Genomic DNA, 12328 nt, shown 5'->3' with positions numbered 1-12328 from the left:
TCTAGATAAAACGCTTCTGTACGTTACAAACCAGATTCAAATTCCACCAATCTGGTTTCAAATTAAACGTGGCGCATGGCAGAGCACGTACACCTCCAGCTTTAATTACCTTGACACTTTGACAGCTAATTCTAAGTAAACCATTTACACCATCCATTTAAAATTGTGCAAAAAAGCGCTTCCTCGGGCAGGTTGGTGCGTGGCAGTTTATTACAAGCAGCAATACAATGAACCAATAAAAAAAGGAATGTTAAATGTATTCGGTACATTTCACTGTTTTATGGAACCGGTTTCGAGTCTTCCGTGCGCGCTTTGGAATCGACCAACGGTGTACTATTTTTATCGCTCTGCGGTTCGTCCTTCACGAGCGCTTCGAGCGCTTTCGGTGGCATCCGTTTCGGCAGGACGAGTGCCTTCTGGCGGGCCGGTAGTGCATCCAGCAGACCCTGCTCCATCAGCTTGTTGTTGATGGGGACGCGCGACAGCAGGTGCTGCGGCACCACATCGGCGTCCTTGAAGTCGTGGAAGTGCTCTCGCTTATAGCTCTGTACCGTTTTGAGCAGTGGCAATATTGGGCGCCCCTTCACCTTCGCATCGCTGATCAGATCCTGTGCGTACTGCAGGAAGTGACGGTTCTCCTTGTCGGCGTGTTCCCGCGCGTATCGCAACTCCGCCGTCGTGTCCGCCTCCCGGCGCTCGCGCACCTCCTTCTCCACCATCTGGCCGAGCAGCAGTTTGCGCTGGGCGTACGTCTTGACCGTCTTGTCCGTCACCTTGTGGCGATCGAAGCCGAACGTTACGTCGATGTTGCGCAGTCGCTCCTCGTACTCGCGTCGCGTGAGGACGGCCTCTTCCGCCTCACGTTGCCGCTGCCACTCGATCTCATCCAGATGGGCCTGCATGCGGGCTGCCTTCAGCTGCTTCTGCTGTTCCGTCTGTTCGCGCTCTTTGATCGTTGCGATACGATCCTTCTCCTCGGCGGCAAGGGCCTGATTACGTTCCTCCCTGGCCAGTGCCGCCCGTTGCCGTTCGATGGCTTCCGTGAGCTGGTGGGAGTTGTCCCGGAATCGATGCTTGTTCACGTGTATACCCTGCTTAAAGCCCGCTATATTCTGCTGCCCATCGCAGTAGATCTGCAACAGTGCGTCCTCAATCTCGGACTCACGCCGTAACCGGGTACGTCTATCTTCCGCCATACGGATCGCTTCCAACGCGTTCATGCGCCGCATCTCCTTGTTCTCCTCCAGTGCCTTTCGTTCGCGTTCCTGCTGCCGTCGCATCTCACCCTCGATCACCTCCAAACTTTGCTGCTCCTCGGTGATCAGATCCTGCTTGCGCTGACGCTGCAGCTGCTGATTACGGATCATCGTTTCCTTCAGCTCGCGCTTGTAGTTGTCGAAACGCTGGCGATCCTCCAGCAATCGGTCACCGTGCGACTTCAACCAATGGTTTGCCTGGGACAGTGTCTGCGAGTCGACCGACTGTTTGCGTATCTGCTGTATCTGCTCCTGTTCCAACCGGAACTGCCGCTGCAGCTCGCGACCCTTCAACACCTCGCAGAACTTGGACGCACTCTCGAGCACTCGTGGCCCTACCTTATCCTTCTGGATGAGATCTTCCGCCTTCTGGATGAGCTCCTTGCGCTTTATCTCGTCCGCTGCCTTCAACTCCCGATAGTGGCGTTGATCTGTAAACATTTAAAGCCGTCAGCAATCGAACAAGCGACGCACCATGTCACCAACCCCGTACCTTCCTCGACCTTTGCCTTATCGCGGCGCAACCGTTCCGCCTCCTTCTTGTCGCGAATGTTCTGCACCGTGTTTTCCCACGTGCTGGTCATCCTTTTCGACCCATTCTTAAGGTACTCACGAAATTCGCGCTCCTGCTGACACAGTACCTCCGTCTCCTTCTCGGCCGGACTGGTAACCTTCTTCCACATTTGATCCCACTTGGCGCTGCTCAGAATGACCGCCTTGTTGGCGTAGCTCGGACGATGCGACTTCGGTTCGGTCTGCTGGTACAGTTCCTTTATCATTGTCGCCTCGAGTAGATGTGTGGCTTCACCAGCGGGTACGAAACTAGTACTGGATCGTTTACCCCCTCGTGATAGTTTGTCTCTCAAATCCGTACCACCGATTTGGCACGGTAAACAAGTTACCAATGGACACCGGTAACCACCGTTGCCATGCGGTGTTGCCTGGGGTGAAAGCGGTAAACGGGAAACGGTATGATAAATGCAAGAAGCCACCACCACGTTCAGGAAAAGCTTTGGAAAATCGGATTCCAACACTCCCCCCAGCCCTTGGGGGTACATTTGATAGACAGGCACAAAAATTGCTGCGTGCTGCACTATTGCAGTCGGTGCATGATTTGTCAATTTGCCGACACTGCCTAGGGTGGGCATTATTCTATTTGTACCGATCTATTTGCATATGCACCATGTATCGATTGGTCTTTTTGTTTGGTAATGAAATTGATGGCAAAGTTCAGGCTGTTGCTTGCATAAATGGGTTTTTAACCTTGCCTTTTCCTGGAGGTTGAAAATTGATTCGAGTGTCTTACATACATTACCAACATTCGCAAGAACGATACATTTTATGTTTAAGTTCTTCTACCTAGAACTTTAGGGTATTTTAAGCAGCAACTATGTATGTCTATTGCTATCATTGATATCATAGATATCATGTGTTTATATCAGTTTAAAGTAGATGATGAGTGACGCTCACGATTTCTATTGTAAAAAACATTGCAGGGTTTAACAAAGTCAATATCACTATCTAATGATTGAATTAGTAGGAATTCCCAGTCTAATTCCTACTCAACAAAATATTTAATGTGTATATTATTACCCGCTTAGAAAATGAGCAACTTTTAGCCTTCATAAGAGACAGTCTCCGCTTCTTCTGTATTTAGAGGAAGATTTCTTTATGGTACAAACGAAGAAAATGTCGTAAAGAAACAATCGATAATTTAGGTTGCGGACAAACTGTGTCATCCGCGCATAAGCGCCAATCTGGGACGGGCCACTACCGGGGCCGTTACCGACGTCAAAAGTGTGTGTTTTTTTTGTTTCGCTCCATCTTCTTTTTTCTGCTGATAAGAACTCGCCACGTCGCCGATATCCTGTAACACACTACATCGGGTTAGATCTTTCCTGTCACTGCCTATTTCTAGTGCTTCTTCGTTATCACGTACTACGCCGTCTGTAGTAGTGATGGGTTAGCACTCCCTTTCCCTCCCTAAAGGGGAAGGGGTTCTGGGGGGGAGTCCTAAGTCTCGGTGTGTGCGACGACCTCCATTTTTTCGACCGGCTCAAAAACCACTGCACGCTGCGCGAATGCTCACAGAAGAGGAGTACATAGCACGGTGTAGTATTTATAGAATCTGTGCTACGCAATTTTTGCCTCAATTTTTGCCACACATACACACGCACACGATGGGACGATCGGGTGAATCACGGAGGTATTATTTTCGTACATTCCGACACCGGGTCGGGCGGGAGTGTTGGATGGGGATGCATGGCGCGCACGGATGTGGGTGCGTTCCGTGCAGTGGGAGTTAGGTCGCACGGGTAATCGGGTAAGGGTGTTGCGAGATGGTTTAGCATATGCCCCAACGTATGTACCAGAAATCAGAAACCCCCGGATGATGCTGCTGCTGCGGTACATGAATGGGATTGTGGCAGGTTTTTGACGTTAGACGGTGGTGCCCTTTCGCACTTCTGCCTGGTTTTACGAGTGGGTGGATGTATGTGGGAACGCCACAACATACCATTATTATATCTTACAGGTGGAGATCACTTTGGTCTACGTGATGTAGAACCCGCATGCGGAAGAGTGAGAAAGAATAGTGCACCAAAGCGATAGATAGAGTTAGTAAGTCCAGGCTAAATTTTATTGCTTTCAATATGGTATAATTCCTCATCATCTATCATCCGTGTTAGTAGTGTACGACACAATCTTTACACCAAAGCTTGCACCTTCTGCTTATTAATGAAGGATCATTTATATTTGCCTCATCGCAAGCGTGTGTTTCAGCTGCATCCAAGCGTTCTGCTCCATGTTTTCCCCATTGATGGCAATGATCGCGTTCAAATGAGGATCGAAACGATTGAACCACATGCGAAGATGCCGCAAAAAGAAACATTAATTAAATTACAGCTGACCGAATTGATGCGTTTAGACGGCAAGTTCTAAATATACTGCCCCGCAGCGCATAGAAGATCGGTTTATGCTATGAATCTTGAGGGAGAATAAAGAAACGGCTTAATGCTTCGTTCGATCTTAGTTTTGCAGTTATCGAATTGATAAAAGATGATTTTGGTAGTTTTATAGAAAAGAGGATGAAATTATATGCATTGTTTACAAAGATATGCTAAATTAAAACATTTTCCTGCCCATTATACAAAACCTTTTACCGTCCACGTCTTACATGATTTAGTAAACGAAGAGAAAAAAACGCTAACACGTAATTGTTTACGTTACGCCATTTTAAGAGACGATGAGCTGTTTTCTAACCATTCAACCTACCAAGGCCACATATCTTACCGTATGCGTGTGTGTATGTATTTTTCTTCAAACCAGCTTACAAAGTTCCATCACCTTAAGATGATGTAGAATTTTTGTGCATTGTTGTCTAAAATATAAGATCTTAATAACTGCTGCTTCTGCTACATTAAACATCCATAACGCCATCCAATCGCATCGTCGTAGGTGCATCAGGCGGTACGATGATCTCGTAAATTCCGATGCAACCAATCATCTTCATTCCGGGCAGATGGCCCAACATAGTGGTCCGTCCGATGCCAAGGATGCGAACGCCATCCATCCCCATTGCGGTGCGCCTGTTTTACCACAGACTCTCGTAAAAATAGTCGCTAGTCGACCATTCGCCTACATCGCCGTTTGCCTTCGATCCAGAACAGTCCGCTTGGGCAAGGAACACAGGACACCTAGCGTCTGCGGACAACCGGGCTACCGGGGTGGGGTGTAAATGCTAGTTCTGCCTATGTAATGATCTGTCACTGGCGGCACAGTTTGCCTTCGGGATTAAAAATAGACCACGAGCAGTGGCACAAATGGTGATCGGCAAGCGCTTAGATGAGATGCACGTCCAAAACGGTTCTGGGCAAATCCCGGGGGGGAGGTACTCGTGAGCGGGAAATAACGGAGCAGGATAGCGCTAGGGATGGGCCTGAGCTGGAACGAATAGAAACGATAACGCACACGCACCCATTCTGATGTACCGAAAGTATGAAAAGTTTTGCACGAAATTAGTGAAGCGACCGAGCGAGATAAAACACAGTCCCAGAAGGAGTGAAAAACACGCAGACCAGAAATACATGCCCCGCACACCAAAAAAGCAAACACATCGGTTCATGGGAGGACGTTAAGCACCAGAGGGTAGCCTAATATGCCGACGTTAGAACGACGGAACGTCTTGCTTGACCACAGCACATCCACCACCAACACACCCACAGCGGAAAGTAAGCGAGCGGAGCGGAGCGTGGTAGCAGAGGTCGAGGTATGGTGTGCGGCGAAGACACCAGCAAAAGGCGCATGTCCTGACTGTGGACTGTGTCGGGAAAAGCGGACCGATCTTGGGTCGGGCCACCTAATCGTACCGTCTCCCAACCTGTGAATGCTAAATATAATTCGTGAATGTGATCACTTCAGTGCTCTGTGAACAGTGGTTTGGAATAGTACGCAGTTGAGTCCGAGTCGGTCCGCGAGCTACACAAGATCACAAAATGGTGAGTTCTGAGCCCAAGGCACCAAAGCAGACAAAACAGTTACCTGAACAACCGGAGATAATCGCATTCCGTGTGTTACTGATAAGTGATAAGCAATGCGTATTAAACCAAAGTTATTACAGTGTGAAAAGTTTGCGAAAAACAAAAACAAATACATGGCATGCGAATAGCTCTGGCATGCCCGAAGTTGTGACCTTATATGGAAGTTCCTAGATGACGTCTAAGCCGTTGTTGTTCTTGAAGAAAATGAAGTTCTCTAACGGTTCTATCTTTCTTTCCCTTCGGTGTGATGGGGTTCCATTCTTTTTTTCTCTTCGCGTTCCTGGGTATCCGGTGGCTTTCTGACGATGCGACTTCCAACTATCTCAGGCCCACGATCTGAAGGATGTTGAAATTGAGAGTGAGTAGTTCGGAACACCCCCCGGCACGTACGGGGATCGGTGTCTCGGAGCAGTGTTCGGTGCTCGTACGTCTCGGTGTTTGCTAACGTGGTTTCTGGTTTTCTGGAACACACACCTTACAGAGGCACAGTTCGTCTTCTCCGTCTACGATTGGGAAGGTTCCGGCCAGATGGATGCCATGGACCTTGGCAATGCTCTCCGCGCCCTGAACCTGAACCCAACCATTGACCTGATCACCAAGATGGGTGGCACCCAGAAGCGTGGTGAGAAGAAGGTGAAGTTCGAGGAATTCCTGCCCATCTTCTCGCAGGTCAAGAAGGAGAAGGAACAGGGCTGCTACGAGGACTTCCTGGAGTGTCTGAAGCTGTACGACAAAAATGAGGATGGCACCATGCTATTGGCAGAACTGCAGCACAGCTTAACGGCTCTCGGTAGGTGAAAGGAAGAAGAAGAAAGAGGGGAGGGCGACAGGGGGAATGTTCTATCACAGCTGCTAACTAAAACGAACCCATACGATTCGCTTCCCTGCAGGTGAGAGACTGGATGATGTGGAGCTGGAAAATGTCTTCAAGGACTGCATGGACCCTGAGGATGATGACGGCAACATCCCATACGGACGTAAGTATCCACTTTCAAAACCCCCCGTGGGGTCTTACCCGGAATGTCATTCTAGGTGTCAATGGTGGACACCATGAAAGGGATCTATGTAAAACCCGGTATCTGTGCTAATTACAATGATCTATGTCTTTACATGTGCACATCCCTGTAAAATGGAATATCAATCGTATATCTCTTGTAAACCCTACCACACATACCTCCACACTCCCTGTGTTAATGATCGTTCACGTTACATCGACATATTGCGTGTGTGTTAAACGCTGGCCCATTGGATGTGTCTGGATGGACTTGCAACAACAACAACTACCAACAGCGTTCCTCAAGAAGATGATGGATAACATGGTTGTCATTGACCACGTTAAGTAAATTCATCACTAACTCAATTGTGTACTTTTCAAAGTCTCCACTTAATGTCATCATACAAGCAAACACACACAAAAGAGTATTCGTAAGTATTTGTTGAACATTTTCCGCTGGTCGCTTTGCTGCTTTAATCCATTACATTTCGCCATACCATCGGCCCGGAAAACCCGATGCTAATATTACTGGGCGCTAGAAATTATTTCCAATCTTTGCTTCTTACACTCTCCACCTGTGTATTCTTCCTTTCTCATCCCATTCCCAATTCCCCTCCCTTGTTGCGATCGCATTCCGCCGCATAGCCCGGATTGCGTGGGACGCAGCAAGGGACAGTAGCAGGTTGCCAAAAATGGGGTGGGCGCACCAAGTATTCTTGCTTCTTACGCAATCGCTTCTGCTCATGCGCGCACGAACGTGCAAACGCTGACGCGCAGCATGTGTGTGCGCACGCATAAGTAAAGCCTGTGCCACGTATAACGATCCGTTCCGATATTTTTCGCTTGCTATTTTCAGCATTTCTTCAGAGATTGTGTGACCACGCGCCGTAATCGAGCTATTTATATAATACAAAATATCAAAAGAGAGAACAACATCTTCACTATCGGAAACAAGACAGACAGCAACGATGGAAACAACCTGGCGAATTTGACAACATCAGCAACACATCTGCGAACATCAGCAAACACTGAGTTTTTCCAGTTGAAGTCAACAGCAGCAGCAAAGTGAAACCATAAACAAACAAGCAAAAAAAAAACAAAATCATATGCAAATCACAAGCAGCATATGCTAAACAAGGAAAACGAATTTACCGTGTTACAACAAGATCGGAAACATACGGAAGCGGTTATTACTATTTTTCTGTTAAGATTTAAATAAATTTCTACATAAAGAGGTCATCGTGGTGGTGTCTTTGGCTGGTGCGTTAACTTTGGTCCGAAAGATAGACTTTTGTGCATTATTTTTCTATTTTTTTGGTTCATCAATACAATTGATTAAAGAACATGAGAAGCAAAAACTTTAAAATTTCCATAAAACAATTACCTTTAAAATACATAATATTTTTTTCTCGACGCTGATACTTTAATGATTCTACTTTTTTATTTTTTTAATGCGCTTAAAACGTCCGTGTTACTTAAATAAATGTTTTATGAAAGTATCCCTATAATATAATAAAAAAGTATCCCTTTGATCGCTATACAAAATACCCGTTTAAAGTTTGATTTCGTATCATGTGTACCTCAACTATGAGCCTATTTTTGATGAAAGACCATGCTGCTATATATGCTATTAAACTAATATATACTACACTTTATCTTAAAACATTTTTTCAATAAAATTGTTGATCTTCCTTGTGTAATTGAACATAAGAAAGCTAAATTGAAAGCACTAAAGTCACATTTTCGGGAAGCTTCAATTTGAAGCGTTTTCGTTCAGCTACACTGACGCCACCTACCGGTCGGTACGGAAAGCAACAACAAAAGTACGTTGATTTTTAACCCTTCGCATTCAAATAAGACTGTAACGACATAAACCGATGCTGAGACGATAAAACGTAGCTTCTTTATCGGCTTTAAATGTTATCATAAGGTTTGTAAACATGTTTTGGCTGAAAACTACTCGTAACCGTAATTACCCATTGAAACGCTTCACGCGCAAAAGGATGTAGTTGTTTTAAAAAATACATATTTTCATATTGTGAAAAGATCAAAGGTTTAAAAATGTATCTAAAATTTCATGCCCAATCAAAACTTTCTATAAAAATGCGCAATGCATACGCGACACGCGACAGTAGTGATGAGTTTAATTATTACGTTCTCACCTGCTGCAATCGTGAGAAGCACTAGCGTCGTAGTGAGAACGCTCCACATTTCCTGCCTGCATCTCACAAACAGTGCGAGAAGACCGTAGACCATTTCCCACCAAGACGCATGCGTACCTGTTCCGCGGGCATCCGTCCAACGAGCAGCTCACTGCTCATCAATGTTTTATCACTCGCTCTTTAGTGGTCTTATCGGGCAAGCCCTAAACACTTTCCATAACAGCAGCTCTCACTCTCCCCAGACGGTCTTGTCCTGTCGGTTTTGCTCTGGCACAAAGACATTTCTGCTTCAGCAATCCTCCGGCATCAAGTGGTACTAGTGGCCGTTCTGTTTAGGCAGCTTTTCTTACACCAAGCCGCATAAAAGGTGGAAAACCAATTCGAAATCTAAAGTGTGTACCGTTCGTCCGTTGCGTTTGAAATTTGTCCCCTGTGCGAAAGGTAGGACGCCCGTCGTGTGAGCGTCGAAAACAACCCAACCCTCGCATACACACAACGGCCAAGGGGACACACGGATACCCTTGCGGATGCTGTATCGTTTGGCTGCCATTTGCGTTTTGCATTTCGAATCTTCGAGCTCGGGCGGGCTGTCCCCGACGGTCAGCAGTAGTACGACGATTGCTTTGGAGTGAGGTTTACAGTGTGCGTTGATTGGGTGAAACCGAATCAGTGGGGTGAAAAGTATTAAATGCGCCATACTTAACCATTTTGGAAGTTAGTGTTCAGTGACAGATGCTTGATAACGGCGCTCGAGTACAGTGGAATTAATAATCATACAAAAAAAAACACGCGCACACACACACACCTTGTTGTTGTCCTAGTGTGACAGTGCCCTAGTGGTCACATCGCCAATACGAACGCGGCCAATTTAAAAATAGTTCTCAGTTACAATCGACACCGACTTTGAAAAAGGAGGAAAACAAAAATACGCAAAAGGTTGTCGGTAAATGTGAAACGGGCAAATACAGTACCACAAAAAGCACAATACAAAGGTGCTAGGAAAAATAAATAAATAACAAAATACATACACGGTGCCCGTGTACGTGTTTGTGTGTATGTTGGAAAAGTAGTGTCGATTGCGATTCTAGAGTGTTCTATAGAGCCCGCGCTCTCACCATCAGTCGGTGTTTTTTTTTGTCGGTCGATCGAGTCGGCGTCAAGAAAGACTAAATCAACAAAACAACAACAACTGCCTAGCTGCTGCCAGCAAACCACGAAGCAAGTGGCAGACGGTGACCAAAAACCACCAGACGTACCGTGCGTCTCCATCGAGATAAACGGATAGGAGAAACTACACAATATCCGCTCCATCGCATCGCATCCCTCACAGGAAGAAGCTGTAATTCCGCGATTCGTGAGAAAGAGAGCGACCAACGAGAGAACGAGTGCGCTCACTTGTACGGGAGAAAGTTCTCCAAGCACCATGGCGACAGCAAGTGAGAATAAAGCAGCAGCAGCAGCACCAGCGCCTCTACCGGATGCTGCGAGCTTACAGCGCCATAATACAGGTATGGATTTGTGATATTATGTTTCTTTGCTGCTATACATTTGTGAACAGTTGTATAGTATACCATATTTACATTAAATATTGACTAAATACTTTAAATTAAAGCAAAAGCAAAGTAGCAAAACAAAGTAAACAAACAATCTGCTATAAAATTTGACAGGTACATCTGTCATAATGGTCCTATGTTTAGTATAGTAGTAGTAACGCACAGTGATCGTACGCAGTTGTGTACCCAAGGGAAGCCATTTGTGTTGGAGCACTGTTTCTCTAAATAAAACCCCCCGACGGCTGTTTCACTGTCGGTGGCGATTCCGTGCATACTTGTAGCGATTGATTAAATGTGCTGATTATGCCAGATTTTGACAAGCATTGCATTGCTCGCTCAGACCGTGAAGGGTGACCTCGACCATAACCGTATCAGTGATGATCATTGCACCGCCCGTACAGTTGATAGCGTTAGAATTAGACGCCCACGACGATCCCAACTGTTGACCGGAGTTGACTTTAAATAAGTTTACCCTGCTATAGCGCTCTCTAGGCAGCAACCCCCTAGGGGTTCTGTTCTGTTGCTCTATTCTTTGTTCTAGTTTTTACAGAGCTTACTCACGGACTAGACGAGGGGCTAGAATGAGTGGTACTATGGCACGCGACTGGATGCCTCATGTTTGGTGAATGAACTTCCTTGTTAATGACACTAAAGCCGTAGTTTATAGCCAAAAACAACGGTGACGTTGCTAGGATACCGCGGCATTTTTTTTTTGTGTGCGGTGGAACGATATGCATTCTAATGATCGCGGCGCTCCGAGTTTATGTCTGCCCGGTTGACCGCCTTCCCCAGTCACTTCTACAGTAAAAACAGCCAGGCAGGCAAACCGAATCTGAAATCTACCTCTGCCCTAAAACACCTATCCTTTCTCTACACCGTGGAACAGGACAGCAACATATTGATTTCGTTTAGGCGCGTGGAAACACATCCAACCGGTTGGCTTGAGACCACCTTAAAACAACCAAGTTTCCCGTTTGGCAATACGTACCCTTCCCGCGTTATCTACCCTTTCCGTCCCACCCAGTCCTAGAGGATGAAGTTTTTGCAGCGGATTAACGTTCTGCGTGTGAGGAGCAGGTGCAAAAGAGAAGACAACCAGAATTTCCCTACCGACCTGATGTCTCTGTCCTAGGGAAAAGACTTTACCACGCAAATTGGAAGTAGAAATCGGACATGGTTTACGCCCGCAAAAGCCCGACGGCACGCGTAGATTGTTTCACGGGCACTAGTGACTAGTTTGTCCCGTGCTGTCAGTGTAACTGTCGTGTCCTGTCCGTGTTTGTTCACGAACCACGCAATCCTTTACCGTTTTGTGACCGCTTTTGGGAGTTTTTGTTCGCTCCACCACATAAAGGTACATCTCATCGGGAACTCTTTTAGTGGACAGTTTTTGGTTGCAGAGTACATCGGAAAACAGAAAAACAAAAACTTCGCCCTTTAACGGAGCGATCGCTCCAGGTTGTGTCCAACAAGTGGTTAATTTAATTAGACTACAACCCGACTGACTGTTGGCTAATGTCACACGGGCTAATGTCATGATGTAATTGGTGTTTAAGTATTACTTATTGGAAAGGTTTCACCGTACCTTACAGCGTGTGTCTTCCCCATGTGCAGTGATTTCGGTACGGTATCGATTGTCAACTACGGTGCTATCCTTCCATCGTACGTTCTAAGTGAAAGTGGCAGATGATAGGGGGGAGATGGTTCTAGCCGGAACAGCACGATACGAAGTAGGCTTATAACAGAAATAGCCCTTCCACATCGATTTATTTCGCGTGCCGTCAACGTCTTCCGCGTAGTGCGTCCACACCAGCGCCATTTCAGC

At 46.4% G+C, this 12328-nt stretch overlaps 2 protein-coding genes across 3 annotated transcripts; one reads left to right on the top strand and one right to left on the bottom strand.

Moving 5' to 3' along the window:
• Positions 1 to 192: 192 nt before the first annotated feature.
• LOC125764163 (trichohyalin) lies at positions 193 to 2267 on the bottom strand. The gene is made up of 2 exons (XM_049428091.1): positions 1750 to 2267; positions 193 to 1687 (listed from the first exon to the last, which is right to left on the bottom strand). The coding sequence occupies exons 1-2, from the start codon at positions 2033 to 2035 to the stop codon at positions 279 to 281; spliced, it is 1695 nt and encodes a 564-aa protein (XP_049284048.1). The 5' UTR covers positions 2036 to 2267; the 3' UTR covers positions 193 to 278.
• Positions 2268 to 5619: 3352 nt separating this feature from the next.
• On the top strand, positions 5620 to 8027 carry LOC125774886 (myosin light chain alkali). Of its 2 annotated transcripts, XM_049445251.1 has the most exons (6): positions 5620 to 5752; positions 6122 to 6152; positions 6276 to 6584; positions 6685 to 6771; positions 7085 to 7219; positions 7645 to 8027. In XM_049445251.1, the coding sequence occupies exons 1-5, from the start codon at positions 5750 to 5752 to the stop codon at positions 7135 to 7137; spliced, it is 483 nt and encodes a 160-aa protein (XP_049301208.1). In that variant the 5' UTR covers positions 5620 to 5749; the 3' UTR covers positions 7138 to 7219; positions 7645 to 8027. The 2 variants fall into 2 exon arrangements, with proteins under 2 accessions (XP_049301208.1, XP_049301209.1); XM_049445252.1 differs by lacking the exon at positions 7085 to 7219 and having other exon boundaries at positions 5621 to 5752.
• The last annotated feature ends 4301 nt before the right edge of the window (positions 8028 to 12328 follow it).

Source organism: Anopheles funestus, chromosome 2RL (genome assembly GCF_943734845.2).
Source record: "Anopheles funestus chromosome 2RL, idAnoFuneDA-416_04, whole genome shotgun sequence".
Taxonomy (NCBI): Eukaryota; Metazoa; Arthropoda; class Insecta; order Diptera; family Culicidae; genus Anopheles; species Anopheles funestus.
Note: the sequence above shows the minus strand (reverse complement) of the source record. Positions and strands in the feature narration are given on the sequence as shown.

Bases quoted from the DNA above. Each gene is read 5' to 3' on its own strand.
- LOC125764163 (XM_049428091.1), bottom strand. From the start codon at position 2,035: ATGATAAAGGAACTGTACCAGCAGACCGAACCGAAGTCGCATCGTCCG. The intron at 1,688-1,749 runs GTACGGGGTTGG...AAATGTTTACAG, and splicing joins TAAGGCAAAGGTCGAGGAAG to ATCAACGCCACTATCGGGAG.
- LOC125774886 (XM_049445251.1), top strand. The intron at 6,585-6,684 runs GTAGGTGAAAGG...GCTTCCCTGCAG, and splicing joins GCACAGCTTAACGGCTCTCG to GTGAGAGACTGGATGATGTG. The intron at 6,772-7,084 runs GTAAGTATCCAC...AACTACCAACAG, and splicing joins CGGCAACATCCCATACGGAC to CGTTCCTCAAGAAGATGATG.